Here is a 15,336-nt window from a genome sequence, read left to right as displayed (position 1 = left end):
AAGCATATTTTATGCAGAAATCTTCATTAAAATTATTGTTCGGAATATGATTCAAGTTTCTACGCATGATTCAAATTACGAACACTTCATTTTTCAATGTGAATTTACTGAACTTTAGTTTTATAAATAATTTAATAATCAAAACTTTGACATTATTTTGGTTACAGACTTCATTTTAACATTGATACCGATATAGCGCCCGCCCAACTATAAAAAAAACAAATACAACCGATAATTACGAAAGCAAAATCCAATTTTTTGCGAGTATAACAGACTAGCTAATTGATTTAATTTGATATATATTTGATATATTTGGTATATGAATCAGTCCAGTAGTTCAAAAGACATGATTTAGAAAAAAATCATTTGCATTTTTGAATTTTTGCATTTTTGCTGACAAAAGTGTTCGGAATATGAGACAGAAGTGATTAAACTTATTTTTAGTTTTTCACCATGAATATGTATTTGTAAAACATTTGTATTTTATTCCAATTAAAAGAAGGCATAGTAAACTACACTGGAATTGCTTTTAACGCGGGGGCTGCGTGCCGCGTAAACAAAAACCGAGTTTTTTGCATGCTACAATCATGATATCTGTATCTCCTTTTATTTCTCAGCTACTAATCAGTGATACAATACAAACTTTTTTCGTGAAAAGTCACATCAATAAGCACATTGAATTTATACGCGGTTGATACGAGCTGCGTAAAAAAACCGCGTAATTTCGAAATCCGTGTAAAAAAACCGCGTAAATTCCGAAATCCACGTGAAAGAAAAACGCATAGTAAGAATAATTAAATTCCGAAATCCGAGTAAAAATAAACCGCGTAAAGTCCTAAAAGCTGCGTAAAATGAAACCGCGTAAAAAGTGACTTCAGTATACTTCGCAATGTCGCTTCATCATCTAAAAATGCCTTCTTTGTAGAAAACAAAGCAGATACATCTAAACATGTTTGATTGCTTTATTTTTGGCTTTATTCGATAAAAATCTTCACAAACATGTTTTGATGCCTTTTTTAGTCAGGTAACCTGACCCGTTTTTCTCTGTGGACTACAGTAAAACCTGTTTTTGTGCGGTTTTTTGTGCGAATTTTTTTACGCGATTTTATTGTGCGGTTTTCTGTTCATGTGCGGTTTTCTGTTCATGTGCGGTTTTTTTCGTGCGATTTTTTTTGTGCGGTATATGAAAAGAAGCATATTTGACGAAGTTATCGTTCATTTAGTTTTTTTCAATGGTTTATATGCATTTCAGTGCGAAAAAAGCATATTTGCGTTTCAATTATCCACATCTGAAATCATTCCCTTCCTCCCATCAAATGCTCTTTGTTTTTCTGAGTGTTTGCATGACATGATTTCTAACAGCAACACGTTTCGACATGCAACTAAGAGCACAAAAAGCCACGCGCAACCGTAAAGGCAAACTGTCCCGTCGCAAAGCAGGGAAACAAAAGGAAATTGAACGGTGAATGGCGTGGATTTGAGTTATTTTCTTGGGGAAAACATTTTTTATGCGGGCCCTATCTACCGCACAAAAAAAAATTTCTAAGTGTGTACCGAACACGATTTTTTCAAGCTACTGGTGAAGTTTTGCACGATTTTTTTATGCGGTCCCTATCCCCCGCACAAAAAAAGGTTTGCCTGTATTTGGTCAGGTTCTTGTGCGGTTTTTTTTTGTGCGATTTTTTTGTGCGGTATATTTTTTTTCCCAAAATATATTTTTATTAAGGCACATGTGGCGTTAGCCTGACGGGGTCGGGAGTCCAATATTTTGACAATTTTTGTCTTACAACTATGTTAGTAATATGTAACCGATTACTCGCGGTTGGCTCGAGGTTAGTATTACAAGTGTTCTCATAATTGGTATGTTGCAGTCTTCGATGCTCTATACGTGTGCCCGACACGGGATACTTCCTATTGGGATGCAGCTGACCATTAATCAGCAACGCTCCCTAGTCTGTACCCCATATCTAGCGTGGTGCGTCTTTCTCGACTCGAGGAATCCACCAATAGAATGGTCACTAGCCGGCGCAATCATCAGTTCGTGTAGAGTTGTCATGAGCGGTACAACCTTTGGCTCTTGTTGAATGATCAGTGGACTGCACAACCTTTGGCCCGTGCATCTGTAAAGAGTGTGTGTATGTATTGCCGGGACTAAGTAAAAGTTTATCGATCGGATAGGAGGGACACAACGAAGGAAACATCATTAAACGTTGACATCGGCGTTTCTGAGGAACAGGTATAGATGAAGCAAAAGATCAGGATCCCGGCTACCTAAGATATCCCGGACGGGGATATCCGATTGTCTGCCTTTTGCTCTCAGTGCTCTAGAGAGCTGAGAGCGAGCAGCATGGAACCGGATACACGACCAGACAACATGCTCGATGTCGTGGTAGCCATCGCCACAATCACAAAGATTGTTTGCTGCGAGCCCAATGCGATAGAGATGCGCGTTTAGGTTGTAGTGATTGGACATAAGCCGAGATATCACGCGAATGAAATCACGACCTACATTCAATCCCTTGAACCATGCACTCGTCGAGACCTTAGGGATAATCGTGTGTATCCAACGACCGAACTCATCTTCACTCCACATGCGCTGCCAACTTACGAGTGTGTCCTGACGAGGAATGTGAAAAAAATCATTATAGGCAATTTGCCTTTCAAAAAGTGTGCCTTCTGAAGTGCCCACCTTAGCTAGCGAGTCCGCTTTCTCATTCCCCGGAATCGAGCAATGAGAGGGAACCCATACTAAGGTAATCTTGAATAATTTTTCGACCAAAACACTCAATAGTTGTCTTATTCTTGTTAGGAAATAAGATGAGCGCTTATCAACTTTCATTGAGCGGATTGCCTCTATTGAGCTGAGACTGTCTGAAAAAATAAAATAATGCTCGATGGGCAGTGTTTCAATGATCCCTAGAGCATAGTATATCGCACCCATTTCAGCGACATACACGGTACAAGGATCTTTGAGTTTGAAAGAGGCACTGGAATTTTCATTGAAGATGCCGAAGCCAGGGGACCCGTTTATGCATGAACCGTCAGTAAAGAACATTTTATCAGATCTAACTTTCCCATATTCTGCCGAAAATATCGGTGGAATATAATCGGAGCGTAGATGATCTGGTATTCCATGGATTTTTTGTCGCATGGACAGATCAAAAATGACAGAGGAATTGCAAAAGTATGGGAAGCAAACTTGGTTGGAGATGCCTGGTGAAGGGTGCACGTCGTGGGTAAGGTACTCATGGTATAAAGACATAAAACTTGACTGAGGAGTCAGTTGGAGTAGATTTTCGAAGTTATCAATCACCAATGGATTCATGATCTTGCAACGGATGAGAAATCTGTAGGATAATTCTGTGATCCGAAGAGTAAGCGGGGGTACTCCTGCCAAAACTTCGAGACTCATCGTATGTGTCGAATGCAAACACCCCATGGCTATACGCAAGCAACGATATTATATCCTCTCCAGCTTGAGAATATGAATCCTGGCAGCTGATCGGAAGCAAAAACTGCCATATTCTAACACTGACAATATCGTTGTTTTGTACAACTGAATGAGGTCTCCTGGTTGGGCGCCCACCATGTTCCGGTTATTGTTTGGAGAAAATTGATTCTTTGCTGGCATTTCTGTTTCAAATACGCAATGTGTCTCCCCCAGGTACATTTAGAATCAAAATATACACCCAGGTATTTGAAAAACATAGAGTGTTGGATCGTTTTGCCGGATAGGTGAAGCTGGAATTGGGCGGGTTCGTGCTTCCTAGAAAAAACCACCATTTCAGTTTTCTCCGTAGAGAATTCGATACCCAGCTTGAGGGCCCACGTGAACAGTTTGTTCATGGTATCTTGCAACGACTTTTGCAGAGCGACGGGATTAGTACCCGTGATGGAAATAACTCCATCGTCTGCAAGTTGTCTCAGCGTGCAGTCTCTAGTTAGACAATCATCCATATCATTGACGTAAAAACTGTACAAGAGGGGGCTTAGGCAGGAGCCTTGCGGTAGGCCCATAAAACTGTAACGAGAAGATTTTGAGTTGCCATGATTGAAAAACATGTGCTTTTCTGACAGTAAATTGTACAGGAAATTATTCAGAATTGGTGAAAGTCCACGATTATGAAGCTTCTCTGAGAGAATTTCCATGGAGACTGAATCAAATGCCCCTTTGATATCGAGAAAAACGGACGGTATATGAAAAGAAGCATATTTGACGAAGTTATCGTTTATTTTGTTTTTTTTCAATGGTTTATATGCATTTCAGTGCGAAAAAAGCATATTTGCGTTTCAATTATCCACTTCTGAAATCATTCCCTTCCTCCCATCAAATGCTCTTTGTTTTTCTGAGTGTTTGCATGACACGATTTCTAACAGCAACACGTTTCGACATGCAACTAAGAGCACAAAAAGCCACGCGCAACCGTAAAGGCAAACTGTCCCGGCGCAAAGCAGGGAAACAAAAGGAAATTGAACGGTGAATGGCGTGGATTTGAGTTATTTTCTTGGGGAAAACATTTTTTATGCGGGCCCTATCTACCGCACAAAAAAAAAATTTCAAAATGTGTACCGAACACGATTTTTTCAAGCTACTGGTAAAGTTTTGCACGATTTTTTTTATGCGGTCCCTATCCCCCGCACAAAAAAAAGGTTTGCCTGTATTTGGTCTGCCTAGCCTGGTAAAACCCAATTTTGGGCGGGACGAAGTTCGCCGGGTCATCTAGCAACTAATAAAAGAACATATTCCTGAGTTGCAAAACAGCTGGTGCTTCTATTGATAAATTAATACTATACACATTTATATAAGATTACACACATTACACATTAGGAATAGGTATATACGGAATACCGGGACGTAGTGTACTACTCTTCTCGACGCCAGTACACTGCCGGGCCGATCGTAATCTCCTTCAGCACGGGCAATACGCGAGTGGCGACCTCGCTAACCTTTCCCAGTGAATGTTCGGACATTGATGGGCTGAAATCTAGCCGCTGCGTTCTCGGGCACTGCACGTTGACCCAGCGAACCAATTCTCTGGCGGTTATGTTGATCGCCTCAACTGCGATTATACCGTTGTTGGGTTCCAGATCGTCATGATTGTTTTGGTTTGTGTCGCATTTCGTGTTGAGCTTAATCAGTCGCAGAAAATTACCAGGGACTATTTGGAGAACTTTGCAAACGGAAAAAGTCGTGCTGATTGAGCACAATCGCGGTACGTGGATTACCGAAAACATATGGTTTTCGAACGCGCAATCAAATAGCGGGGAAAGCGAGATGCTTAGATGTTTCAGGCAGGGCAGAGAAACTTGTTTCACGCTGTTTGATTCAGGCGTACTGTGAATGTATACATTCTCCAGGAATAGTTCTTCCAGCAGTGGAAAATTCAGCAGGCCGGCCAGCGGTTGATGAAATGCTACACGTTTTATTACTAGCTTCCTCAGTTGTCTACAGTGGATCTGCAACGAGTTCAGCAGTCTGCCGTGTGCATTGTGCAGGGTAACTTTCTTCAGGTGAGTTAAATTCTGAAATGCTTCTGGCCATCCTCGTTCAGCGAATGATTCATCACCTAAATTAATCTCCAGCTCCTCCAAGCTATTTAACACACTACCAAAGCTGAGAAAGAATGCCGGGCTTGTAGTGATCCAGTGGCGACTCCCATCGATTCTAGCCCATACGATAGAGCACACGAGGTTTAGCTTCATCAACGTTGTGAAGAGATCTTTCCAATAATAATTCCCATAGAGAGCAGATGACACTATCACACCGTTGTACAGTCGCTGCCGCGTTAGAACTTTATCAACGTTAATCAGATCTGATTGTCCCGATTCCGTTTCTTGGAAAATATTCAGGGCGCACCTGGTGATCATCAGCTCAGATACAGATTGGAACCACGACTTGCAGACCTCCGATGCGGAGAGAATGTCACGTTTGTTTTTAAGACGATTAAAAACACTCTCGCCGATATGAGGGATATTTTCAAAAAGTCCACTCCAACACATTTTTGCACGCTACAGCTGGAATTTCACTTAATTTTTCGACGACAACCGACAAATCACTGTTCGCTGAGACTTTCAAAAAGAAAGAGGGCTGTGTAATAAATATAAATTTATCCTGTTACCTACTCGAGGTATGAAAATAAGAAAATAGTAAAAAAATTGAAAAGCTACCTCTTGTTTATAATCCTTCTCAGGTCGGAGAGTTTGCCTCATCTGAACAAATAGTGACCGAAAATGAGTACACCTCATGAGCCCAACATGAAGAACATTCATTCTATACGGAGGTGTGCAAAACGGTTCACTTTAATGAACGGTTGAGTGACCAATCGTTCACTTGAGTGAACTAGTTCTTTTGACCAGTTCACTCACTCTTTCTTACAACGATGGGAAATATCAAAGAAAATTAGTAAAAGTAAAAATAATTGAAAAAAATTAACAAACTACATTTTTTACATAAATTAATGCTAGCGTTCAAAATCATAAGAGCCCAATTGACATTTTGGCAGGAACTGAAATTTCAGTATTATTGAGATGTTCTAAACTCAATTACAATTCAATTTTATGTCTCGTCAAATGTTAAATTTTTATGGTTCTTAACGCTAGAATTACATTATTTGAACCTTTCCTGTCATTAAAACAACTAAAAATACAGACTACAACATTTATTTTATTCGGATTCATTCAAAAGGCAAAAGATCAAGAACAATGCATAAAACTTAAATGAACATACTTCGGCTGTCGCGCTTTGTTTTTTTTAAATATCCGTATTCAATCTCTTTTGAGAAGAAAAACCCCTTCAAATCCTGGCATTCAGGCAGTGGCGTAGCGAGACCGGATGACACTCGGGGTCACTCGGGGTCACTAGAGTGTCACTCCTCCAAACTTATCTTGACATGAAACGTATTTATTATAACACTAGCTGACCTGGCAAACTTCGTCCCGCCCAAAATTTATTTTCGTTATCACATCCACGTTTTCTTACTAAGCGCTGTTCATGGGTCCAATCGTAAAATTGTTCATTGATTGATCATATAATCTACTCTTTAAAATTACCTTTTACTATAAAATTCTTAATACTTCTACCAAAACTCGTCATTAGAATATGAGATTATTTTCAGACACAATTCACGTTGAAGATTTTTCATCCACTTGCAAATAACGTGTTTCTCCGTTACATGGAATAAATTTTTGATACAGAAAATATGATAGAATAAAGACAGCTCTAAATCGGACAATTCCTCTCTCGAGTTTTGCTCTTATCAACACATTCGGCGATCCATTTTTATTTATATAGTTAGAAGACGATATAGGAGTGCGTTTTATCACATTAAAATCCGTTTCCATTTTAGAACGAAGATCAATTTCATTAGCGCAAACATCAAATGGACTAAAAACTCTTGTCAATATGTAATTATAGAACATATACGAATTGAATTTTCCCATTTTCCTTCAGAGTTTTCTCGAAATTTTTCAATTGTCATGTTTGGTTGGAATATATTTGGTTGAAATATGTGTATTATTTTTATGGTATCCCCACTCCATTCCAGAGGAGGGAGGGATGGCATAACATCATAGAAAATTTTCTCGTACATCAAAACCCTCACGTCCCAAATTTGGCTCCATTTGCTTGATCAGTTCTCGAGTTATGCAGAAGTTTGTGTTTCATTTGTATAGAAGTCACCTCCACCCCCCCCCCCCTCAGAGAGAGGGGATGAGTGCCTATTCACCATAGAAACGTTTCGTGTCCCCTAAAACCTTCGCATGCCAAACTTGGTTCCTTATTCTTGATTAGTTTTCCAGTTATGAAGAAAGTTTTCTTTCATTTGTATGGCAGCTCCCCCTTAGTGAGGGGGGTGGAGTGTCTAGCCATCGCAAAAACATTTATTGCATCCTAAAACCTCCACAGAACAAATTTGGTTTCATTTGCTTGATTAATTCTCGAGTAATGCAGAGGTTTGTGTTTCATTTTTATGGAACCCCTCCCTTAAAGAGGGAGGTGAAGTGTCTAACCATCATAGAAACATTTATTGCACCCTAAAACCTCCATATGCCTAATTTGGTTTCATTTGCTTGATTAATTCTCGAGTAATGCAGAAATTTGTGTTTTATTTGTACGGCAGCCCCCCTTAGAGAGGGGGGAGGGGTCTCAAACTATCATAAGAACCTTCCCCGACCACAAAAACCCCCACATACCTATTTTCATGTCGATCAGTTCAGTAGTTTCCGAGTCCTATATAAATATGAGCAATAAACATGTCCCAAAACGTTCCCATAATTATTTGTCATGTAGGCAACATGTACTAAAATGTTCTAAATCGTTCTGCACTTCAGATGTTTATAATCAACAAGTGATACAATATCCTCGGCATTGAAACATGTCTCGACAGATTTATAGAGTTCTGAGACAAATGTACAATATATTTTCATGCATATAATATATTGATTCATTAGATTTTCAAATCGTTCTGAAGTTCAGATAACATGATCTTGTGAATCTGCAACGATGGATACATTGTGTTTACCAGCGAAATGAGTAAAAACATTTGCATTAGCTTTCCGGTCAAAGATGTACGAGATTGGCGCACATGCTATGGAATATAGGCTGCTGAAACTAAAATTGATTTTTTGTGTTACGGCAGCATCGACAGTTAAATAGTTTTTGCGTGAATGTCAGACAGAGGCACCGATGGTTCCTTTCATTTTCGATGACCTAACGGGACTTGTGAGACCTGTTATGGAGAAAATTATGAAATCCGAACGACTGAAAGTAAAATCTAGATCACCTCACAGAAACCATTCTACTGCTATCTGGAAGTATTAAAATTGGAATTTCAACGAAGTCCGCAATCAACAAGCATGGAATTCCGCAAAATTTCCGATGAAGGTGTCCTAATATTTCGTACCAGCTATCGTGAGTTCTACTGTGGATTTTTAAAGAAATTGTTCATACAATCCTTTTTGACATATCGCACTCGTTACCTAACGTGTGCGGTATGGCCGGATGTGATTTTCAACTTTCCGGATAAAGCGAAAAAACGGACGGAGTTATGCTTGGAAGTAGGGTAAATGATTTTGGTTTGTCCAGTCGAAAATATGATCATGGTTTGCCCACTTTTTTGAATGCTCTAATTCAGCGCTCCTGTGTCAAATAAGGCCTTCGAATGTTTCGAAACATATAAATGAAATTGCCTTTTACATGATTTATAGTAGTTTGATAGTATATTTTTACGAAATCACATGTTTTAAAGGATTATAAAATACACCTTCTATTTGTGTCAATGCACCCCTCATTCGAGCTAACTTTTTATCGATCACCAGATGATTATTTGGCACGTATTCAGACCTTTTCTGGATTACAACACTTATAAATATTGTAAACATCATGCTTGCTCACCATTTGTATCGAATTTACATAGCTAAACCATTAAATTAACGCATTTTGATGAACTCAATTCTGATCATGAGTTGTCCAATTCAATAATGTTGTTTTGTCCACATGATTTCTATGGCAACCGCTTGGCGCGCTGCAGTTTGTTTATGTTTGTTTATGGTGTGCTTCGCGCATAGCAGAAGTATGGTTTTTCTGTATTGATTGTGTTGAGGTGAACACTTCTAAAATGCCCAAGAAAAGGCAATATTCTGAAGAAAGCCTAAATTATGAATGAATCAATATGATGACAGTAAACTCAAGCAATGATAAATGCAACATCTAATTGTGAATTCGAATGTTTTCATTCAAAAATGGAGATTTCTAAAACCGGACAAACCATGATCATTTTTTTGGGCAAACCATGATCATAATTCTTCTTTAAGGAAAATCGTTAAAAAACATAAAAATTTGAATAATTTCAACACTTTATGGTAGTATTAGCAACTAGAGACTTGGGGCTTTTCAACAAACCCAAACTCGTATCGATTATGTGTGATTTTCATGAAGAAAAATCGATTTGCATTTACTAGTTGCGTAAAAACACCCCAAATTGGACAAACCAAGATCATTTACCCTATTCGTCGATAAACAACATTTGCCCGGCGTTTGTGCAGATAAAATAAAGAATGAGTATGGACAATTGTGTCCAACGTCTTCTGCTGAAATTGTATTATCTGCATATCAAATAAAAAATCAAAGATTGCATAACTCTTGAATGAAAATTATCGCTCAGTCGCAGAAGGAGCTTCCAATTTTGACTTTGTTTGTGAAAAAAGTTCTGAACCTATCGCAATGCATTATTGAAGAGAGAGGATGTTCTTCGAAAAGCACGAACGAGGCTAGAAACTCGAGGGTGTTGGTTGACACCCAGAAAGATGCAGTCATAATGGTAGAGAAAATAAAATGCTCAAAAAGTGTTGAAAGTTGAACTGGATTTGTAATAACGCTCAATAAACATAATACGTTTAATTCAACCTCTTTTCTCTTATGGTTTCTTATGGCATCCAATAGAAATATTCGTATCATTGAAAAAAAGTAGTAGTTGATAGTTGAAATGTAGACCCAACATACGTGTCGATATATATCCATAAAATAAATCAAGGCTCTGGGGTAAAAATGGGACGCCTTTTAAAGAAAAAGGATTCAGATTCTGGGTCATTAAAAATGCTACTTACTTCGTGTTATTTGTTTCATCTCGTCTCATATGCTCCTATTCCTGCTAAGCATTTTTATTCAACGTTTTTTTTAACAAGATAGATTTACTATGTAATTTCATTATGGATTTTAGGGTCAACTCAGGAACTGATCATAGAAGGTATCCGGGAAATGCTTGGAATGTGTTTGGATGTGACCAATGAAGTTCTGGTCAGTTACTCTGATAAATGAAACTTTTTGAATTCGGAGTAAGTAGAGGTGGGGTGGATCTGATACGTTTGAAAGCGATTCAGGTCCCAGATAGGTATATATATTCCAGAAACAATTCCGTCTGTATCTCCTGAATCCAATATCCAAGCAAAAATGTGTTGCTGAGATACACACCGTCCAATTTTTTGTCACATGCCGAACTTGGAAACATAAAGTAAAAAAACATTTGCAATTCGGGTTTAAAAATCAATTTTTAACTAACGAAACGACACAGTATTATTAAATTTCATTTCTGTGAGTCGGGAATTTCGTGAAATCATGCGGGAATTCAAAAATTGAAATTGGGTGGCCACCCTGTTGCTGAGTTTTTTTTTACGTTCCATTTCGTGATACGCACCATCCAACGACTAATCACCATCCTTCTGTCATAATGACTCGGTTGTAAACACTGGTGCAGGCAGAAAACATATCTATCTTCGATATGAAAAATGCTTTTCGTGTGCTGAAGAGTGAAATAAACAAATTAAAGCACTTTTTTCAAAAGCTTTAAGGTGTATGGGAGCAGACATCTTTTACTTTCAGACCGAATGTCAGTTTGAGATTGTACCCAAAAAAAAGTCCAAACGATATCAACGAAGATCGAACCAATGCCGGTTGGAATGCAAGGCTGTTTCAAACGACTACGTTTTCCATATAGCCACTCGTGCTGTTACATAAACGCATGATAATATTACACCACATTATAAAATGAAGTTGTAAAGTGTTTTCTAAGAGTAAAAAGGAGAGCATAAACGTAAACCTATGTCCTCTTCGGTCTGGGCCGTGTATGTGGCAAAGTTACGAAAAGGTTTAATGCGTACTTATTTGCAATATGTCTCTTGTTTCGCTCAGTCATATTGCTCTTTTATTACTAAAGGGTGTGTCACATCAAATTGCATCACGGAAAAAACGCTGTAGAAATTTAATTTTTAGGAATTATATCTTCAGCTTTCGCTTATAATCAGATAAGAGGGTATAGCTCACGTTGGCCATGCTTCACCTTCAATTTTTCGTAAATTTGGAAAAATGTCGTCGAACGAAAAAGAGCGTTGTGAATTAATCCTGTGCACTCATTTCGAGAATCCGGAGTTGTCACATCGGGACATCGGTAAGATGCTGGGAATCGTCCAATCCACGGTCAGCAGAACGATACTTCGAGAACCTAACCATCGACCGGAAGGTGAAGAATGGCAAAAATGGATGCTCCGTCAGTGAAAAAAATCACAAGCGCGTAGTTAAGCAGTTTAGACGTGATCCGAGAAGTTCGGTTCGGGATGTCGCCAATAAGCTGAATTTGTCAAGTTCATTCGTCCAGCGGACCAAGCAGCGGGAGGGCCTGCGTACATACAAGGTTCAGAAGGCTCCTAACCCCGACGAAAGGCAAAACATGGTGGGGAAGACGCGAGCCCGGAAGCTGTACACCGAAATGCTGACGAAGCCGCAATTTCGTCAGCTGCCGGGCCTGTTGTTCTTCTCCGCAGAGGACAAATTCAGCGTTCCGGAGGAGATTCGCAAGCAGAAACTATCCAAGTTTGCCAAAAAGTACATGGTGTGGCAAGCGATCTGCTCTTGCGGAAAGCGGAGCGCCCCCTTCGTGATGACCGGCACGGTAAACGGGCAGGTTTACCTTAAGGAGTGCCTACAGAAGCGCTTACTACCACTATTGAAGCAGCACGAGGGCCCGACCATCTTCTGGCCGGATCTCGCTTCGTGCCACTATTCAAAGGACGTGTTGGAGTGGTACGAAGCCAACGGGGTCACCTTCGTGCCAAAGGAAATGAACCCGCCCAACGCGCCGGAGCTTCGCCCAATAGAGAAATATTGGGCGATTATGAAGCAGGCCCTCCGGAAGAACCCAAAAGTTGTCAAATTGGAGGCGGACTTCAAGAGAAAATGGATTTCTGTTCAAAAAAAACTACAACCTGACGTTGTACAGAACCTTATGGACGGAGTAAAGAGGAAGGTGCGAGCATACGGGCTTGGGCTCAAAGTATGAATAAAAAGAAAATGCCAAAAGTTGTTTAATAGTTTTTATTTTACTGTCTAAAATTTTCAAAAGGATCGGTCTACTGGGAAAATTTCTACAGCGTTTTTACCGTGATGCAATTTGATGTGACACACCCTTTATGGCATACATATTATACAAACGCTGTATCAGTATGGCAGAGTAGCACGTTTTCTGTTATTTTTAAACACATTCCGTGTAATAAATCAGGGTGTCAAAATATGTGCTTAAAATTAATTTTGGGTTTACCGTTCAAAATCATATTTCGGACGCTTAAGGCATATGATGCAGAAAACAGAGATCTCAACACTTCTCATCGCTGGCCAGTCTTCACGTAGGCTGTTCATATATTGCAAGACCGAAGCAAGTTCCACCGTCTGTTCTATGCTGCTTTCAATTTGCATGAAGTCCGATTATTTTCAATCCCCCTTTTCTGCACACAATCTCAAAAATCGCTTGAATCGATGCATTGATGCGCCCCATTGTTCTTCATCAGCGTTTATCGGTATATATCGCCTGGACGACCGGATATATCCCAAATGGCCGAAATTATTGATTACTTTTTCAAAACTGCCAAATTACCACCTCACCTCCAGTGATCTCTCATTATGTCCTCCGGGTAGCTTAATCAGAACCTTCCTTCATTTTGGATCCATCCCAAGCAAAATCAACTTTTCGTAATGCATAAAACCGAATGGTGGGTTGGGGTAGGGATTAAAATTTGCTCCCGAAATCCGTTGGGATAAATGGGAAGAAAACTTTTCTCCGACTGTCATCAAGTGGGCCCTTCACAAGCAGAAAACTCAAAATCGCATATTAGCAACCCACCCAATTTCACATTTCAGATCGAACAGTATTGTATTATGACTCTGGGATCTGAATCCTGAATCTCGGATCAGGAGTTTGTATTCGGGGGCCTGGAGCAACACGGAACATAGTGCTGTTTTATGTATTTCGCAGATTTCCAGCAGTCCTCACACACTCTCCCCACATAGCTTAGTCAAGTATTGGAAAACAGAAGCGGATTTCGCTAACGTTGTTGTATCGCTGCTCCCGCTGTGCATAAAATCAGGTTATCTCTAATCGTCCCCCCTCCTGCACACAGGTTCACCTTCTCAATTATCTCTCGAGTTCATGCAATGAGGCTCGCCTGTTGTTCTCTATCGCCATCAATCGGTAACGACCGGTCGTGTCCCGAATGGTCTTATTATTGATTACTTTTCAAAACTGCCAAATTACCACCGCCCCCGCCCCACACTTCTGTTTTCCCACGTTCCCTCATTACGTCCAATGGGCTGGACTTAGCTGGCTAGCTGGCTGTCGCTTTTATTGTTGGATCCATCCCGAGCATAATCAACTTTTCCGAATGCATAAAAGTAGATGGCAAGGTGGGTGGGGGTGGATTAAAATTTTCTCCCACCGTTAGGTGGTAGGGGCAAACTTTCCTCTTTACTATCATCAAGCGGATTCGTGATTCATTTTGAAATCGAATAGGAGATCACATGCGAAGCGAGAACCGGAAATCGCATATTAGTAGCCCTTCTGATTTCACACTTCAGGACGGTCGGTGCAGCGTTTCAACTTGGAATGGGAGAAATTAAGGGCGTCAGCTGCTGCGCTAGTGCCATTCATCGAGTGCTAGGGATGATCTGATTCTCATGAAATTGCATTTCTGCTCCATTTTATTCCGTCATTGTGGAGTTTTAAGTGGAGCTTAATCGTTTCATTGAAACAGTTTGTCTGACGATTGTGTTTCGAAACATCATGCTAACACTTCACAGATTCAATGTTTCGAGGGAAAAAAATCACATACTTCTAACACATCTAAATGATCGAAGTCTCTTTGGTGAAATTTAAATAAAACACTGCAGCCTGATATAACTGAGATATCACAAAAAAAAGGCTAAATATAAAAAGGCAATCCAAAAAGCATATTTCCAGCAAATATTGAATAATGCGGATCATTCCAAAATGTGAAAAAACAATCAATTCCATTTTAGTACGCTCCAAGTAAAAGGGGTTAGGAGAGTATTATATTCCGAAAATGAAAAACACGATTGTTTTCCTTCATATTTCTGAACTCTAGACACTTTCATACCGAATTACAGCCATTTTAGTGGTGCGGTATCTAATAGAATTCATCTTTGATTCCAAACATTGAACGAGTTTTTCCCGAAACTACTTTAATCAAGCTGGCGTACACGATAACCCATGTTCTACAAAACCGATGTATTTAAAATTTGATCCGAATACATCTGTATACATGTCTCTATCGCACGAACTGACAGTTACAAAGTAAGAAAATAAAGTATACACGGCTTTCGTTTCATACAATTGGGCAATATATTGGGCAATATTGGGCAAACGCACTTGATACGGGTTAAATGGAAAGACAGCAAGAACTCGACGTGTTCAACACTTTTCCACCTGAATTCCTAATGGTCACATGTTCTGATCATTTCAAAGATAAAATGGAAGCTTTACCTTAAATCGATGATCA

At 39.6% G+C, this 15,336-nt stretch overlaps 2 protein-coding genes across 5 annotated transcripts in view; both read right to left on the bottom strand.

Annotated features, from left to right (window-relative positions):
- LOC129768722 (nucleoprotein TPR) overlaps positions 1-15,336 on the bottom strand; it is a 330,016-nt gene that overhangs the window by 290,107 nt on the left and 24,573 nt on the right. The gene's annotated exons all lie outside the window — the stretch shown is intronic.
- Positions 4,827-6,220, bottom strand: LOC129768723 (uncharacterized). The gene is made up of 2 exons (XM_055770555.1): positions 6,169-6,220; positions 4,827-6,069 (listed from the first exon to the last, which is right to left on the bottom strand). The coding sequence occupies exon 2, from the start codon at positions 5,998-6,000 to the stop codon at positions 4,864-4,866; it is 1,137 nt and encodes a 378-aa protein (XP_055626530.1). The 5' UTR covers positions 6,001-6,069; positions 6,169-6,220; the 3' UTR covers positions 4,827-4,863.

Source organism: Toxorhynchites rutilus, chromosome 2 (genome assembly GCF_029784135.1).
Source record: "Toxorhynchites rutilus septentrionalis strain SRP chromosome 2, ASM2978413v1, whole genome shotgun sequence".
Classification (NCBI taxonomy): domain Eukaryota; kingdom Metazoa; phylum Arthropoda; class Insecta; order Diptera; family Culicidae; genus Toxorhynchites; species Toxorhynchites rutilus.
The sequence above is the reverse complement of the archived record's forward strand: the minus strand, read 5'-3'. Positions and strand labels throughout refer to the sequence as shown.

Bases quoted from the DNA above. Each gene is read 5' to 3' on its own strand.
- LOC129768723 (XM_055770555.1), bottom strand. From the start codon at position 6,000: ATGTGTTGGAGTGGACTTTTTGAAAATATCCCTCATATCGGCGAGAGT.